The sequence below is a fragment of the Callithrix jacchus genome, chromosome 20, assembly GCF_049354715.1.
Source record: "Callithrix jacchus isolate 240 chromosome 20, calJac240_pri, whole genome shotgun sequence".
NCBI lineage: Eukaryota > Metazoa > Chordata > Mammalia > Primates > Cebidae > Callithrix > Callithrix jacchus.
This window is the reverse complement of record NC_133521.1, coordinates 29499593-29516583: the sequence shown is the minus strand read 5'-3', so window position 1 is coordinate 29516583 and position 16991 is coordinate 29499593. Positions and strand designations below refer to the sequence as shown.

The window sequence follows — 16991 nt, the reverse complement described above, 5'->3', positions numbered from 1 at the left end:
TAGGGCTCACTTTCATACAACATTTTATTTGCTATGTACATAACAGACATTCAGCTTTGAAAAAGGCAACAGTATGAAAATGTAACAACAGAATTAATGGCTACAGAATAACTACTGTATATCTCAGTTTAAATACTTTGGATATAAGGTGAAACCCCGTCTCTACTAAAAATACAAAAAATTAGCTGGGCATGGTGGCGCGTGCCTGTAATCCCAGCTACTCAGGAGGCTGAGGCAGGAGAATTGCCTGAACCCAGGAGGCGGAGGTTGCGGTGAGCCGAGATTGCGCCATTGCACTCCAGCCTGGGTAACAAGAGTGAAACTCCGCCTCAAAAATAAATAAATAAATACTTTGGATATTGTTAATATTTCCAGGTTTATGACTTCTGGGGTGATAATAGAAAAATAGAGTGAAATGCCTTTTCCAAACTGGAATGGCTAAGAAATCCTAAGGGAATATTCTAAAATAAAGGAAATAATGAAATATGTTGGTAACTACACCTCAACTCTTCTTTATTTATATTTCTATACAGTATTTCTAGAGCACTATGTTATAGGGGATTTCCTTTCATATTATTAAGTTACTGATGTGCCATTTTATCAATTCTAATAAATTTTCTGTTTTAACTGTCATGCCTTTTAACCTTTCCTGCTCTGATTTCTGCTTTGCATAGAAATCTGTTATCTTTCTAGTTGTCTTTGGTGGATATCAATCCTCTGGAGTCTCTCTAAACTTTCAGACTAAAGTTTTTAAAGTTGTCTTTTTGGCCAGGCGCAGTGGCTCACACCTGTAATTCCAACGCTTTGGGAGGCCAACATAGGTGGATTGCTTGAGCTCCGGAGTTTGAGACTACCCTGGGAAATATAGCAAAACCCTATCTCTACAAAAACACACACACACAAAAATCAGTGGGGTGTGATAGCAGATACCTGTAGTCCCAGTTACTCAGGAGGCTGAGGTGGGAGGATTGATTGAGCTTGGAGGCAGAGGTTGCAGTCAGTCAATATCACAGCACTACACTCTAGCCTGGGTAAGAGTGAGGCTCCATCTCAAAAAAAAGAAAAAAATGCTGTTGCTTCTTGCATCATCTACATTTCCTCTGGAGTAAATAATTCATTTTCTAATTTCATTTTCATTTTACTGATCTTCTTCATATATCTGATGATCTTTAGATGTATGTTCATGTTTATAAATGAAGGACTATGTTGTTTGTGACAGGTGATCATCATGGATTTCTTGTACCTCTGCTATAGTCTTGCATCATTTCTCCAGCAGGATACCCCTCAGTGAACTGAAGGACTACCACCTTGGATTAAGTAGAAATGGCATACTGACCTGCTTAAAGTTCATGACAGGCATCAATAAAGAAATCTTTGTCACAGTGTTGAAAGGCACTGGTATATGTGGGAAGCCCGCTGTATATTTATAGAGCATCTCCTACTAGATTTAAAAAACAGTTATCCTAGTCTTAACACAGGGACAAACCTTTTACTGAGTTGTCTGTGTAGGATGAAGGGGTGGCCTTCAGTCATCATGTCTCTTTGGTTTCTACCAATCAATGACAGTTTCTCAGACTCTCCTTGTTTTCCTATGACCTTGACATTCCTGAAGAATACTGATCAGTTAATTTGTAGAATCTCCCGCAATTTGGTGTTGAATGCAATTCTCTCATGTTTAGACTGAGATTACTCATTTTTGCCAAGGTGAAAGGTTAAAAGGCATGACAGGTAATTTGTAGAATGCCCCTCAATTTGGTCTTCTTTGAAATTTTCTCATGTTTATGCTGAGATTACTCATTTTTGCCAAGGTGATGTTAAGCCCAAGTTATATATATAACATGGTGTTAAGTACATAACATTAGGAGGTAACCAATGTCAAGGTATTGTTAATATTAACTCTGAACATGTAATTAAGGTGGCATCCACCTGTTTGTCCATGTAAAGTTATTATTTTTCCCTTTCTAATTAATATATATCTTTCATGGATACATTTCAGATAAGATTTTTAAAAAGAAATAATTTCTAGTCATAATTTATCCATTTTAGCATCCATAGATAATTATTGCCCGTAAAAATGATTTCTGTATTTACCAAATGGTGGTTTTTTATTGCCATTATTTTTCTACATTTATTTATTAGAATTTTACTGTAAGGACAAGCTGTGTCCTTTTGCCTTAATTTGTTTATTCAAATTTTTTATATCAGTATAGACTCAATGATATTTAATACTACAGGTTTTAATTAATTGCTGGCATTATATAATCTCACATAGGGTTTTAAAATTACTTTTTATACTTGATTTTGAATATAATTGTGTATTATTCAGAAAACACAATCTGAGTGACATCAATTTTTGGACATTTATTGAAATTTCCTTTGTGAAAAGCATGTGACTAATTTTTGTAAATATTTTTTGTATGCATGACATAATAAGCATTCTTTGTTTTCTTTGTTCTTCATTGTGAAGTACAAAACACATAGAAAGTACACCAAATACAATTAAATAGTTAGTGAATTCTTATAAAGCAGACCCCTGTGTTACTACCAACTAGGTGAAGAAACAGAACTGAGTGACAGAAAAGGCTCCCAAATATCATGTTCCAACCTTCCTCCTGAAGAAAACCAATGCCTTGATTTTTTTGGTTTGTTTTTAAGAGACGGTGTTTTGCTATGCTGCCCAGGCTGGAGACCAGTAGCAATCCACAGGTGCAATCATAGTGCACTACAGCCTCCAACTTCTGGGCTCAAACAATCTTGCCTCAGCTTTCTGAGTAGCAAGGACTACAGGCACACATCACCACATCCAGCCAATGCCTTGATTTTTAGGTTATCTAGTCACCTGCTCTTCTAATAAGTTTAACACTTAAGTATGCATTACTAAAAACTATAGAGGTGGCTGGGCACAGTGGCTCACATGTGTAATCCCAGCGCTTTGGGAAGCCGAGGTGGGTGGATTACCTGAGGTCTGGAGTTCGAGACCTGCCTGGCCAATATGGTGAAACCCTATCTCTAATAATAATATGAAAATTAGCCTGGTGTGTTGGTGCATGACTATAGTCCCAGGTACTTGGGAGGCTGAGGCAGGAGAACTGCTTGACCCTGGGAGGCAGAGGTTGCAGTGAGTGAAGATTACACCACTGCACTCCAGCCTGGGTGGCAGAGTGAGATTCCATCTCAAAAAAAAAAAAAAAAAGCCACACAAAAAACTACAGAGGCACAGGATATATTATAGAAACATGATTAATCAATTAATACCAAAGTAAACTTCACAACAAGAAATATTATGAATCAAAGAAAAAGATTTCATAATGGTAAAAAAGGTTCAATTCACTAAGAATGCATTATATTCCTAAATGTGTTTGCATCTAATAACAGAACTTCAAGTACATGAAGCAAAAATGACAGAAATGAAGACAAAGTACCCGCTCATAACTGAAAATGTTAACAGTCATTTCTCAATAATTGATAGAATAGACAGCAATCCAGAAAAGATGCAGATGTGAACAACCATTACCTAGAATCCTATGCCGAACAATTGCAAAATACACACTTTTTTCAAATGTGTATGGAACAGATGATATCTCATTGAGTTTTAATTTTCAATTTTGTAATGAATGAGCATAAATATATCTTCATATGATTATTAACTACCTGGCTATTGTAGATGCTATTGCTGCTCTGCCCAGATCTTCTTAATCAGGACACTGCAACCATACTTCAACTGCCAGTAATAGCTTACAGCTATCTCTTACAAGATTGCTGTTGGCTGATGGGAGCACCACCTCACCCTTCAGACACAACTTCGCTTGGAATGGCTAGGATATGCCACCCCACCAGAGGCAGCACAGAACTATGGTTGACTTATGTGGGGGCACAACAGGCCAACTAGTAAGAACAAGCTTTGGGATACAATGCATGCTTCAGATCTCCCTATAGGATTAAGCTGATGCTAGACTTCTTCCGAAACCCTATCTTTTTCTTAACTTCTTCCCTGTCCTATCCTGTTTCATTTCCTTCCTTACAAGAATCTCCTGACAGAAGACTGATATCTTAATATATCATTCATACAAAAATTGCTGTTTAGGGCTCTGCCTTTAGACAGTCCTACCCAGGATAGTTGCTACCAGTAGTGATAGCTAGAAAAATAGTCTGGAAAAGGTGGTGGATTCCCTGGCACGCTGCTGCAGTGTAAATGCTAAGACTTTCACCTACAGTAAATGGGGATTTGGTACAAAGCAGAAAGACAGTATTAGCCTGTATAAGAGAGTAGGTATTAGGATTGTGAAGCTGGGTAATTATTGCTGAGCACTAATGATTTAATGAAGAAAGAGAATGACAAATTAGGTCAATTCAGCACCACCTTATAGTAAAGAATAAAAATTAAAAGGCAAACATGGTTTAAGATTAGAAATGTGAGTTATTTATAAGATAATCCTACCATATAATGGCAGGATTTAAGAGAAGGCTAAGTTCTCATCCCAGCCAACTTTTTTATGCCAAAGTTAAGTTCCTGATAGAAAATATTACCTTGAATTTTCTGGGCCTGTGGAAGGAACCCATTCTTCCTCATTAGCATATAGGAGCTCCATCCTGCTTATGACCACACAAAGACTTTAAGGTATCCTATAGAATAACACTTTCCTTTCTTAGAGTCTGACCTCAAAACCTTGGCCACCAGAGGAATAGTTTGTGTCAAATCTCAACATAGACCCATAGGAAAATCTTGGATCTGCTAACAGAGAAAGGGGATTTAATGCCAATACAGTGGCAGTACCTCGCTAATAAGTACTGCGGAAACTGGCAGAATATGCCTGTGAGTAAATCCTAACGGTGCTGGATCAGGGGAAGTATAATGTAAAGTTGCTGAATGAAGGAACTTTTCCATAACTCTGACTTTACACTCTGACAAAGGCCCCTGGAGTCAGTTTATTTTATTTTTTTATTTTTTGAGATGGAGTCTCACTCTGTTCCCAGGCTGGAGTACAGTGGTGCGATCTTGGCTCACTACAACCTCCGCTTCCCAGGTTCAGGCGATTCTCCTGCCTCAGCCTCCCAAGTAGTACTAGGTACGTGCCACCATGCCCAGCTAATTTTGGTACTTTTAGTAGAGATGGGGTTACACCATATTGGCCAGGATGGTCTCAACCTCTTGACCTCGTGATCTGCCCACCTCACCTCCCAAAGTGCGGGGATTACAGATGTGAGCCAAAGCATCTGGCCAGAATCAGTTTTTAATATATGGATGTAATGGCTCTTGGATATCTGAAATGAGTGAAAGCTTGTTTAAATAGAGACGTACTAAGTGATGTTGTAAACTGTTCGGAGCATAATAAAAACCTCAGAAAAGTGGCTATGCAGAAGTGGACATGTTATATGAAGCCAAAACCCAGCTTATGATGTTCTCTGGAAGGAAATGCTTCATTTACCAGCATCAGTGAAGAGTTTAGTAGTGACTCTTCTGTAGATGAATGGGGACTTTGAAGATGATAGTTATGGAACTGGAATCTCTTCTATCAATATGAATGATATGATCCAGAAATAGATTATAGAGATTGGGTGGCATCAGGTGTATGGTGGAAATGTATACCACATGCATAATTATATAATATTTTACATATACATACAGCTCATATTCAAAAGAGAGTGAGATTAGATGAGCAGGATGATGAAGTCAGAATGGAAAGTCATAATCCTGTGCTCAGTTTCCACACCCTAAGTTAGTTCTAACTCAGAATCCATCATCTAAAAGAGAAACTAGGGTCCCCTTGTTGCCACAAGACAGAAAGTGAATACATTAGTGGCTAACTTCATCTTTCTGGAATGTGGCTCTATAAGGTCTGAATAATACTATCTTATATTAGTATATCTACTCCAGATTTCATTTGATTAGTGTTAATATGGTTTATCAATCCCCTGCCTTTGGTTTTTAAACTATTCATATTTAAGGTGGTTTGGTGATAGGCAGCCTATATTTCAGTCTTGCTCATTTTTAATGCAGTCTGAAAATATCTGCCATTTAGTAAGAGAATTTAGGCCATTTACATTTAATGTGATTATTGAAGATTAATTTTAAATCTATTATTTTGCTATTTGTTTTGGATTAATGGAACATTTTTGGTAATTTCATTTTCTCTTCTTTTTTAGCTTATTAACCATAACTGCCATTTAACTTAGTTTTTAAAAAATAAGATTTTAACTTTTTAGTCTACCTTCAAGTGTTATTATTGATATTATGCCACTTCATGTATAATGTAAGACCTTAAAACAGAATCTTCCGTTTGTATCCTTTAATAGCTTTTGTGCTATTGTTGTCGTAAGTTTTACTTTTACATGTTATAAAATTAATAAATTATTTTTGCTTTAAGCTATCAATTATTTTTAAATGTTTCTACTAATAAAAAAAGTTTTCTAAATTCACCACATAATTACCATTTCCAAAGTTTTTTCAATGATATGGTATAATTTTGCTTTTGCTTGCAGGGCTTCCTTAACATTTCTTGTAGAGCAGGTCTGCTAATGATGCAGTCTTTCAGCTTTTGTACCCTCTGAAGAAGTTTGTTTCACCTTTGTTTTTAAAAGATATTTTTGCTGTGTACAAAATTTTAATTAAACTTTTTTCTTTTGATACTTTATAGGTGTTTCTCCACTGTTTTATAGCTTACATTGAATCCAATGTTTTCTGTGTGTTATGGTGGATCATTTCTATGTCTTCACTAATCTCTTCTGAAATATCCAATCCCCTGTCAGTGGTATTCTATGTCTTCACTAATCTCTTCTGAAATATCCAATACCTACAGTGGTATTCTTAATCTCAGATATGACAGTTTTTACTCTCTACAAGTTAAATCTTTATCTTTCATGTCTCTACTTAACATGTGTCTGCTTTACTTAGTTATGATAGCTGTTTAAATGTCCTCATCCACTAATTTTACCTTCTGTGTCGTTTTTAGTCTTCTTTAATTGTCCTCCTTGTTACTGGTAGAAAATATTTTATCTCAGTGTGTAGCTTATTTTTTTCATTTACTTCTTGTCATTCAAATAGTAGGAGTTTCAATTTTGCTGAAGTCCAACTTACCTAATTAATTTGTGGTGTAAGTTCTTTCCCTGCTACCTACAGAAAAATCTTTTGCCTAGCCCAAGGTCACAAAACTTATGTTTTCTTGAAGAACTATTTTAGTGTTACAATTTTATTTTATTTTATTCTAATACCCATTTAAAATTAGCATTTGTATAATCTCATTCACTCATTCATTTATATGGTTTCAGTACTGTGTATTAAAATGACTCTTCTCTCTACATTAAGTTGCCTTTGAACCTTTGACAACAAATTGCATGTCAATTTCTGGACTCTCTACTCTTTTCCATGGATCTTTGTCTCTATCTTTATATAATTATCACACTGTTAGATTACTGTGGCTTTATACAACATTAAAAACTAATATGAGTCCTCTAATGTTCTTTGAAAAAAATTATCTTAGCTATTCTATTGCTTTTCTTTATATATTTTAGAATCAGCTTGTCAATTTCTAGAAAAAAACTGTTAGGTTTTTGATGAAGATTAAATTAAATTTCACTATATTTCAATTGGGAGAGAAATTACATTAATAATATTAAGTCCTCCAATCCATGAGCATGGTATTTCTTATTTGTTTCTTCAGTGTATTATAGTTTTCAGTATGTAAACCTTGAACATATTTTCTTAGGCTTATCCCTGAATACTTCATGCTTTTTAATATTATTATAATGGTACTTCTTTAAAAAATGTCTAACTATTCATTGCTAGTGCATTTTTGAATTCTGATCTTGGATCCTATGACATCACAAGACACACCTATTAGTTCTAGCATCTTTTTCATAAATTTGGAATTTTCATGCAGACAATATCATCTGAAAATAAAGATAATTTTATCTATTCCTTTCTAATCTATAATCCTACTGTAACAAGACAACTTTAATTAGGCAAAGCAAGTTACCTCTTATTTCTTGTTAGCAAAGATATTTTATCATGAATGAATGTTAATTTCTATAATTTTTACCCTGTATCCATTGAAATGATGATTAAAATAACAACCTGGTGATATGATGAATCTCATTGATTTTAGTATATTGAACCAACCTTGCATTCTTAGAATAAACCTGGCTTGCTTGTGATTTTTTTTGACATATTAGATTCAATTTGCTAATATTTTGTGTTTTTTTTGTCTATGTTTATGAGAGTTATTAGTCTGTAGTTCTCTATTCTTATACTGTCTTTGTTGTTTGGCATCGGGTAATGCTGACCTCATCAAATGAGTTGGAAGAGTGTTCTCTGTTCTATTTCCTAACATTGTTTAGAGTTGGTATAATTTTTTCCTTAAAGGTTGGTCGAATTTGCCAGGGAAGCCACTGGGCATGGTATTTTCTTTACAGGAAATTTTTTGAACCACAAAGTCAATGTACTTAAAGATATAAAACAATTCAGATTTATTCTACTTGAAGGAGTTTTGGTAATTTGTGCCTTTTGAGGAATTTATTTCATCTAGGTTATCAAAGGTATTAATGAAGTTGTTATTTACTTTTATTATCCATTTAATATATGTCGGCCTTAGTGATTGATGTCCGCTCTTTCATTCTTAATCTTGGTAATTTGTATCTTCTTACTTTTTTCTCATTTAGTCTGGCCAGACGTTTATTGATTTTTGTAATCTTTGCAAAGAACCAGCTTTTGAGTATTCTGACTTTCTTTACTGTTTTTCTGTTTTCAACTTCCTTGGTTTATTTTCTTATTATTTCTTTTCTTCTTGCTTAGAGTTTAATTTGTTTTCTTAAGACACATTATTGATTCAAAACTTTCTAGCTGCATCTCAGGAATGTTATTTTCATTTTCATTTAATTAAAAACATTTAAATAATTTCCCTGTGACTGACTCTTTGACCCATCATTTAGAAATATGTTTAATTTCTAAAAATTTGGGATTTTCTAGATATCATTCTGTTATTGATTTCTAGTTTAATTTGTTTGTAGGCAAGAGATATTTTGTCTAACTTGAATACTTTTAAATTTACTGATTTTTTTTTAAATATAACACAATGTGGTCTATTTTAGCAAATGTGTGTGCACCTGAAAATAATTTGTTTTCTGCTCTCGTCCAATAGGTTGTTTTTCCTGTTTTCTTAAATGGCTCTTATTTGAAAACAAAACTTTACAAAAAGAAGGAATATCACATAAGGTTGCATTCAGAAATCTGAAAAAGTTCTCCATATGAACTTAATGAAATACCTGTACACATAATCAATAACAACGTAAGAGATTAGGCACTATCAAATGAAAGCAGATAATGAATAAGTTACCTCTTCACATGGTTACCTCTCAATATGTTCCCAATAGGATCCAATAACCCATTCTCTACACTCCAGTCACACTGGACTTATTTTAGTTCTTCCAAGTAACCATGTTTTTTTTTCTGCATCAGGATTTACTGCATATAATCTCTATCTTGACAATATAATCTCTATCTTTCCGTTAAGTTCTCTTCAACTTTCAGACTTGACCTTGAATTCACTTTCTTCAGAAAGTCTTTTTGACATTCCCTCCAAGGATTATGTCCTCCTTGTTAAGGATCAGTGGTTTGCACTTTCATGACAGTCTGTTCCTCTCTTTCACAGAACTTATGATTATAATGAAAACTATGAGGACAGATTATATTGTATTATCAAAGATGTTATGAATTCTCAAACGATTCAGAATCCCCTACTCAAGAAAGTCAGCAGAATGAGACATGGATTGGCCAACTAAACTCACTTACCTAAAATCTGATTTTTAATGGATATAATTTTTCCTGTGAAGACTATTCTGAAAGTAGAATTATACCTTCAGAAGAATATTGATTGTATGAGTGTTCCATATCAATATCTAATACATCCAGGTGACTAATATGTATAAAATATTACAGGGTACACATAAAACCAACCAAAATGAGAAATCCCATTTTTATGCCTTCTATAGGTCCAGGCAAATATTAATAGATAAGGTGTCTACTTCTCTAAGGCATTCCTTGCTTAAGAAAATAAAAACCATATATAAAGAGTAAGTTAGGCTTGAATAACTTTTCTTTTCCAAATTAAATAAAAAATTTAAGGCTTTAGAATCCAAGTTTCTTGTAAATTTTAGGCAAAAAAATCAATAAATGAAGGAAGTGAGAGGAAAATCTTTGCCTTTCATGTACATTTGAAACCTTCATTTAAATTAAATAGCACTTGATGATATTAGGAGTTATCACTTACAGAAAAATATACAGAGCTTTCCTGGCCATGGAATCAGAAGAGCTGTCTTCCTCATGCCTCTCAGGCTCACTTTGTAAATTATGTGAAACACTTTTAGACAGACACTGGCACTCATAAATTATACAGTTCATTTGCATATTCCAGTCATGAGACATTATGCAAAGTGACATGATTTGCATAATGGATTCCTCTTGTCGCTTCACTTGCTGCGTGCTTTTAAAAAACAAAATGAAATAAAATGAAAGCATGAAAAGGTGAAAGCATCAAGTCCCTAGCCTTGCCTGTCTTCTTCCCAACTACAGTATCAATTGCTTTCATTTTCTACAGAGGATTGGGGGAAAGGGGCAGAAAGCAAAGATACACAGACATATAAACAAAGAGCTTTCAAATGAATTTTGTTCTTAATTACAATGTACCTACTTTCTCAATGAAATCCTTCACCATAAATAACCCTTTTGAGCCAGAGACATCAAAACAAAACAAAACACTGAGACAAGAAAAACTTTATAGAACTTTTCCTTGAAAAACAAATAAACTTCTATGTCTGTAATTTTTAGGGAAAGGTTAAGCCTTTCTGTTTGTAACTAAAAAATAAAAATAAAAAATGTTTTAAGGCACTAGCTATTTCCTATCATTGGGGGAAAAAATATTGGTAGAAGGATTTTTTCCCCCTCTAGGTGATCTTCTGAATAGTTTTCCTATTTTGAAAGAGGGAGAAGAAAAATAGCGTTGTGTTTTTGATTATTTAACAAAATATATAATGGCTACATATATTGTAAAGGATGAGGCAGTGCTACGTCGACTTCTATCGGCTCTACTCCAATAAGCAGGCAACGCTCCCTCAGCAGTTGCTAGCTTTGCTGCGGGCTTTCCCTGCTCCTCTGCACCAGTGCGAAAAGCAGAGTGTGCCAAGCGGCTGGCGTCTGTACCCTGTGGGAAAAGTTAACTGTAATTCTTCGGCTTTTAAAATCAATTAACCCGTGTGTTAATTAACGTCAAGTCGACGGGAGGAGGAGGAGAAGAAGAAGGGGAGGGAGGGAGAAAAGAAAAAAGCTGCAAGGGCGGATGGCAGAAGAGTTGGCACGGTGCCATCCATTCAGGGGCAACGCCACAGTTTCGTGCGATAGCAGCAGCGGGTATATGTTACGGGCCCCTGTATGCGGGGCAGACAGTGCGGTAAAGCCAAGGGAGATTATCCAGACCCCCAGGAGCGAACAGCAAGCAGCAACCGAAGGCGCAAGTGCCAGGATTACAGCCTAGGCTGCTCCAACTATGAGCCCTTCCTCGGACCCTGGGACTCGACTACTTGGGGTTTGGGGGTCTTCCACACCACAGAGGCACAAAGCTGACTCTAATCACTGTTTTTCCTTTAAACTTGATTCTGCCGCAGTGGAGCCAGCACAGCGGATGTTTTCACACCCAGCAAGACAAAGGCCGTCGTCTCCGCCATGACACTGTTCTGTTCCAAGCAGAGGCCGGGATTCTGGACTCCTCGAAAAATCAAAAAGAAACAAGGAAAACAAACAACAAATACAGCAACAAACAGAAAAAACTGAAAACCTCCAAAATCGTTTGCCCGTTTGCCCGTGCCAGGGGTGATCTAGGCATCTGTTGCAGCAGAAGGCGCTTATGTGGGGCAATTTTTTTTCAGGGGGGCAAGCTGTTGGCATGTTTGCTATTCAACTTCGTTTATAATTAACTTTAAAAAACCCACCATTCAGCCTAGTCAACAACAAACAAAGAAAAAGCAGCCATCGGAAGAGAAATGCCACAGGAAGCGGCATGAATGCATGCCACAGCCGGTGCCAGTTGCCACTCGCCACTCGGAAAACCTCAGGGAAAGATGCCAATGCTACAGCTGCGAAGAAGGCAGAGAAGGGAGCATAAAGGTCTACGACTAGAAATCATAAAGAAAGAATACTGCTTGTACAATTCTGGATTGCAATTGAACACAGCCTCTGCCGGGAGAAGAGAGGGAATATTTAAATGGAGATATAGATGGGTATAAATTAAAAGATAGGCACCTATCCATTGCATATACACACATGTGTGAGGTTGTATGTGTATATAAATACACATATTTTAAGACAACGTTTAGATATGTATATATTTTGTACTATAATTATGGGTATGTATATAGGTGTGTATGTTCAGGCATATACACATATGTAGGATGTATGCATGTGTGAGAAAAAGGAGGAAGACAGAGGAGAGAGAAGGAAATATGTGTATGTGCATGTATGTGTATGCATACATCCCACTTTTTGACCCAGGTATACACAGAAGACAAAATAAAAATCATACTCCAGCAGCAAGCAGGCAGCCAGAGATTTATCTACATTCACTGCTATCACCAGGGAGATGAATGGGGCCGATCTGAAGCCCTTTTACAAGATCCACTATGGGAGTGAAGGAGGAGGAGGGATGCCACACAGACATGCACAAACTTGAAGGCAGAGGGATTTGGAAGGGGCTACTGAGGAAACACTGGTGGCATAACGCAGGGGAGAAGAAGGGAAAAGAGGATTGTCTTTCTCTCTCTCTAGGTTTTAGATGGTTGTTTTTAAAAAATCTGCAAAAGGGTTTCAGGGAACAGCTGGTACTTACGTTGTCTGCGTTGCTGTGGATCCTGAAAGGTGTTCTGTTGGCACCGGGCGCTGAGCCAGGGGCAGGCGCTGGAAACAAAAGGGAGAGACAAAAAAATAAAGTCATTCAATGGGAATATTAATTGCTGCTCTTGTGGATTTTACAAAACACACAAACTGTTTTCTTTTTCTTTCTTTAAAAAAAAATGTGGATTGGCACGTGTCCCTTTTGCATGGAATATACAAGTAGTGTGGGATTTACAGCCCAGTTACGGGACTCAGGATTAGCTGCGCTGGCATCTTTTGGGCATATTCTTCCTTTTAATGAATGAGCTTTTGCTGTTAATGAGGAATAATCGTTTGGCTAATGAGCTTTGAAACATTAAGAGAAAAGAGGTTTTTTTTTTCCGTTAATCGCTCTGGTGCGACTGCATGGATGGATTACAAAAGACAGCAATAGGAACGCAGTACAAAGGGGGGGAAACCTCTCCTGGAGTGGGAGAAGCACCGAGATGGGTGATGTGTCCGTGCATCTTTCCTTCCTTCTCTCTTTCACTCTCTCTGTCAACTGCTATGGGTTTCCATAACTCCGCAATCAAAGTGGATGGTCGGGAAGGATTATTACAAAGAGAGAAGCCTCCGCTGTTAATGTCTCCAGTGTTTAATCATCATACAGTAGAATGGTTTTATGCATATTTCATTTGCATATCATTAAACTGTGTTAGCGAGGGGCATTCAGAGCCAGGAGAAGTACAAAGTTGGGGAGAGAGGGAAGAAAAAAAGGTCCCTATGATGCTTATCTTCAAACAGGGACTTGTTCCATGATCTGTCTTCTACTTTTGCTAAAATCATTATGACTTGGAAACCTTTGGAGTTGGATACAACCTTGGATTCTTCTAATTCTTGCCGAGCAGTATATTTTAAAAAACAGCAGAAATGTTCCTGCACTAGACAATTAAAGGAATATAAACTCCAGTGGGTTGAAACTAGTAGCTCTTTGGGGAACGCAGTGGCAGAGGCTTCTACAAATATCAACACTTAAAAACATATAATAAAGAGCATCATATTAGAAACAAAGAAAATGAAGACAAGAAATATTAACAAGTGGATTATATTTGTTTCTTTTGGGGGGTAATGAGCTAAAGAGAATGAAGAAGCCATCGGTAATTTATCCCTTCATTAATGAACAGTCACCTTTTTGTATGTGTTTGTTTTTGTCCTTTCTTTTTGAAGAGGGACGTTATCACTTTTGAAGTGATTAGTCAATTATTTTGTAGCTCTGATCTTTTTCCCCTGCACCCGACAGGAAAGAAAGGTGGTGGTTAGGGAATATGTGAGTATGGGGGGGGGGATTTGGGGAGGGGGGCGAGAAAGAATACAGTGAGTTCTTTGTAGATCTTATACATGCACAACATATTAATTGTGGGCTTTTAAAGCTCCCTCAATGGGCTATTGCATTCCTGGTATAACAGCAGCTGGTTAGCCACTGTTGGTGACTCTTCTAGCATTACTTTATTTTTATTCTGTCGCTATTGTTGCTGTCTTGTTTAGTTTCTCCTCAGTTAAAAATGAAAATGTAATATCACCCCTTCTTTATTGAGTCTCTTCTCTATCTTCATCTTCACTCCAATTTCCAAACTGTAAAACAATGTTGGCTTAATATTGAATCCTGCTGCATATTCTAACTGGCATAACTTGATTTGGAAATGAGATGCTGTTTTATATTTAAATTACTCCTGTTCCCCCCTTATCCTCCAAAGCTTTGTCTCTGCTATGAATATGCAGATGAGGCATGATGTGATTACACTGTACAATTACTCCTATCCATGGTGGTGGCAGGGGCTGCTAGGGAGACAGAGAGTCATTCAGCCTCCAAGCCAATACGGAGTTTTGTTTTCGGTATTTTTCCTATCTTCTTGGCACTGCGGCACATGCAGATGTCGCTGTTGTTCTTTATAAAGCCCTAATGATATGCAAAAGCATAACGATTTGGTTTGGATGCAAAGCATCAACGAAATATTATGGATGTCTTTAAGAAAGGGGGAGAGAAAATCCTGACTGAAGGAATGTCCACATAAATTATTTTTATTTCAATGTATTCAAAGGATGGGGTGAGGGCAAGTCAGACAGACGGAGTCGCATGGAAAACATGCATAATATTAATATGCACAAAGAATTCTCACCGAGGAAGAGAAGCTCCTAACTACAGCTCTTGGGACAAACTGGTTCGTTAGGAAATAGCTTAGAGCAACTACAGCATTTTGCGATTTCAATTTTTTCCTCTTATTTTAAATGAAGAATCAGACAGATGTGTTTTCTTTGCATGGCAGCATTGAGATGGATCCAGTCTGCAAAATTTGCTGCCCAAATAGCATTTCTGATGGAAACTGGAACTAAACAAGGGCACAGATAAGGAAGGGAGGGGAGAAGAGAGAATACATGAAGAGTATATTCAGAGCCACTGCATGACATTTTTAGTACAGGTTTTCAGAATCCATCTTTGCTTCAGTAGTCTCCCTTGTGGACTCCTGATATAGGGAGCTATCAGGGTATATCAAGATGAGCACTGAAACAGGCCTTCCTAGGTCTGAGGCTAAGGAAAGCAGCAGCAACTTGGTGCCTGTCCCCCAGACCTGCCTACAGTTCAGAAGCCAAAAGCACAGCTACATCTAATTTGGGGATGCAGTAGAGTGCCTACTGATCCAGGTATTTGTGAAAGATGGAATTCTTGGCGCTAGTATACATTGCTAAAGAGCAGATGAAACTGGCTGCTTAAGGAGGCCTGGTAATATTTATGTTGGTTAATTCTCATGATAATGATAACCGCAGTTGTCTAGTATTTTCAGAATGTTAAAATTACCAGTGTGGGTTAACACATGTTTACAATGAATAGAGAGGGACAAATAGTGAATGAACCTATTGGGTGGATTCTAAACTGATAAAATATTTGAACTATTACTCATGGCCTCCAAGGATTAACAAAGAAAGTCAAATAAAGAAGCAGTAGTCAGAAAAAAAAAAAGATTTTGTTACTTCCCTTGGTCAGGTGGACAGAGTTCAAATTACTTTCATAATTCAGCTAAAAGAATTTTATACTTCCGTTTAAATTACATGAAGACATTTTTTATCTGATATGTATATCTGCATAAATTTCTATTTGATATCATAATGTTGACCTGTAACTGGTCTGATTATAAGCATGTTCTAAATTCTGTTACTCCTCACCTATAACTTCTAAAACTTCCACCTATAAGTCTCTTTTAACACTCTCCCTCCAACTATTTTCAACGGTTACACAATTCTCAACTGTTGGTACAGAGTACAGTGAATTAATGATTATTTGGAGAATGGCTATTTAATCTGAATTATTCAGATCTTTAACCTCTTCAACTTTCCATCTCTGTTGCCAGAATTATGCCTATTGAATTTTGAAAGAATACGTGTAAAAAATTTAGCACAGTATCTGCACATAATAAGCTCTAAATAAGTGTTAGATTTTATGACTGCTATCATTATTATTACTATTTCAGTGTGTTGGTTACCATTTGAGAGAAATAAGGAAAAGAAAAGAACATTCAGTCTTTACTTTTACTATTAAATAGCAATGCAGGTAAAAGGCTGAGTGGAAAAGCATTAAACAGATATCCATGGTGAATAGACTGTGAATGATCTGTAATCAGAAGTCAAACTACAGCTTATGCCAATGCGTAATAGATCCATGAAAGCGTTCCATTAAAAATGTATGTATAATTCTGAAATTTTCATGTTGCATGACACTGATAGTCTGATAAGAGAGTTCTATCATTGGTTGGTATAGGGGGTTTTGGGAAATGAAAGGTGCTCATTATTTAACTACAATGATGAAGCAATGCCAACTTTCAGCCTTTTTTTAAAAAAATAAGTTATATTTTTGAATAAGTAATACATTACAATGAACTATCAATAATTTAAATAATGTAGAAAGGAAAAGGTCTCTGTCTTTCCTCTCTTCAATCTATGAGTTCCTCATTCCACCCCCAAATAAGTAATCACTGTTACTGTTTTCTTGTTCATTCTACCAGCTATTAGTATATTAATAAGATATTAACATAGTTTATCTCCTATATCATACACCAGTGATACTTTTTACAGATTCCTTAGAATT

The 16991-nt window shown here is 36.4% G+C and overlaps 1 protein-coding gene and 1 long non-coding RNA gene across 3 annotated transcripts in view; one reads left to right on the top strand and one right to left on the bottom strand.

Moving 5' to 3' along the window:
• LOC118149687 (uncharacterized) overlaps positions 1-16991 on the bottom strand; it is a 325586-nt gene that overhangs the window by 161234 nt on the left and 147361 nt on the right. Inside the window, exon 3 of the mRNA XM_078357606.1 lies at positions 12870-12937. Coding sequence (XP_078213732.1) covers positions 12870-12937 — 68 coding nt within the window. The remainder of the gene's footprint in view (positions 1-12869; positions 12938-16991) is intronic.
• LOC128930322 (uncharacterized) overlaps positions 11429-16991 on the top strand; it is an 85204-nt gene continuing 79641 nt past the window's right edge. For both annotated transcript variants that reach the window (XR_008478247.2, XR_013530128.1), the window contains exon 1: positions 11429-15553. This is a non-coding gene — a long non-coding RNA (uncharacterized LOC128930322). The remainder of the gene's footprint in view (positions 15554-16991) is intronic.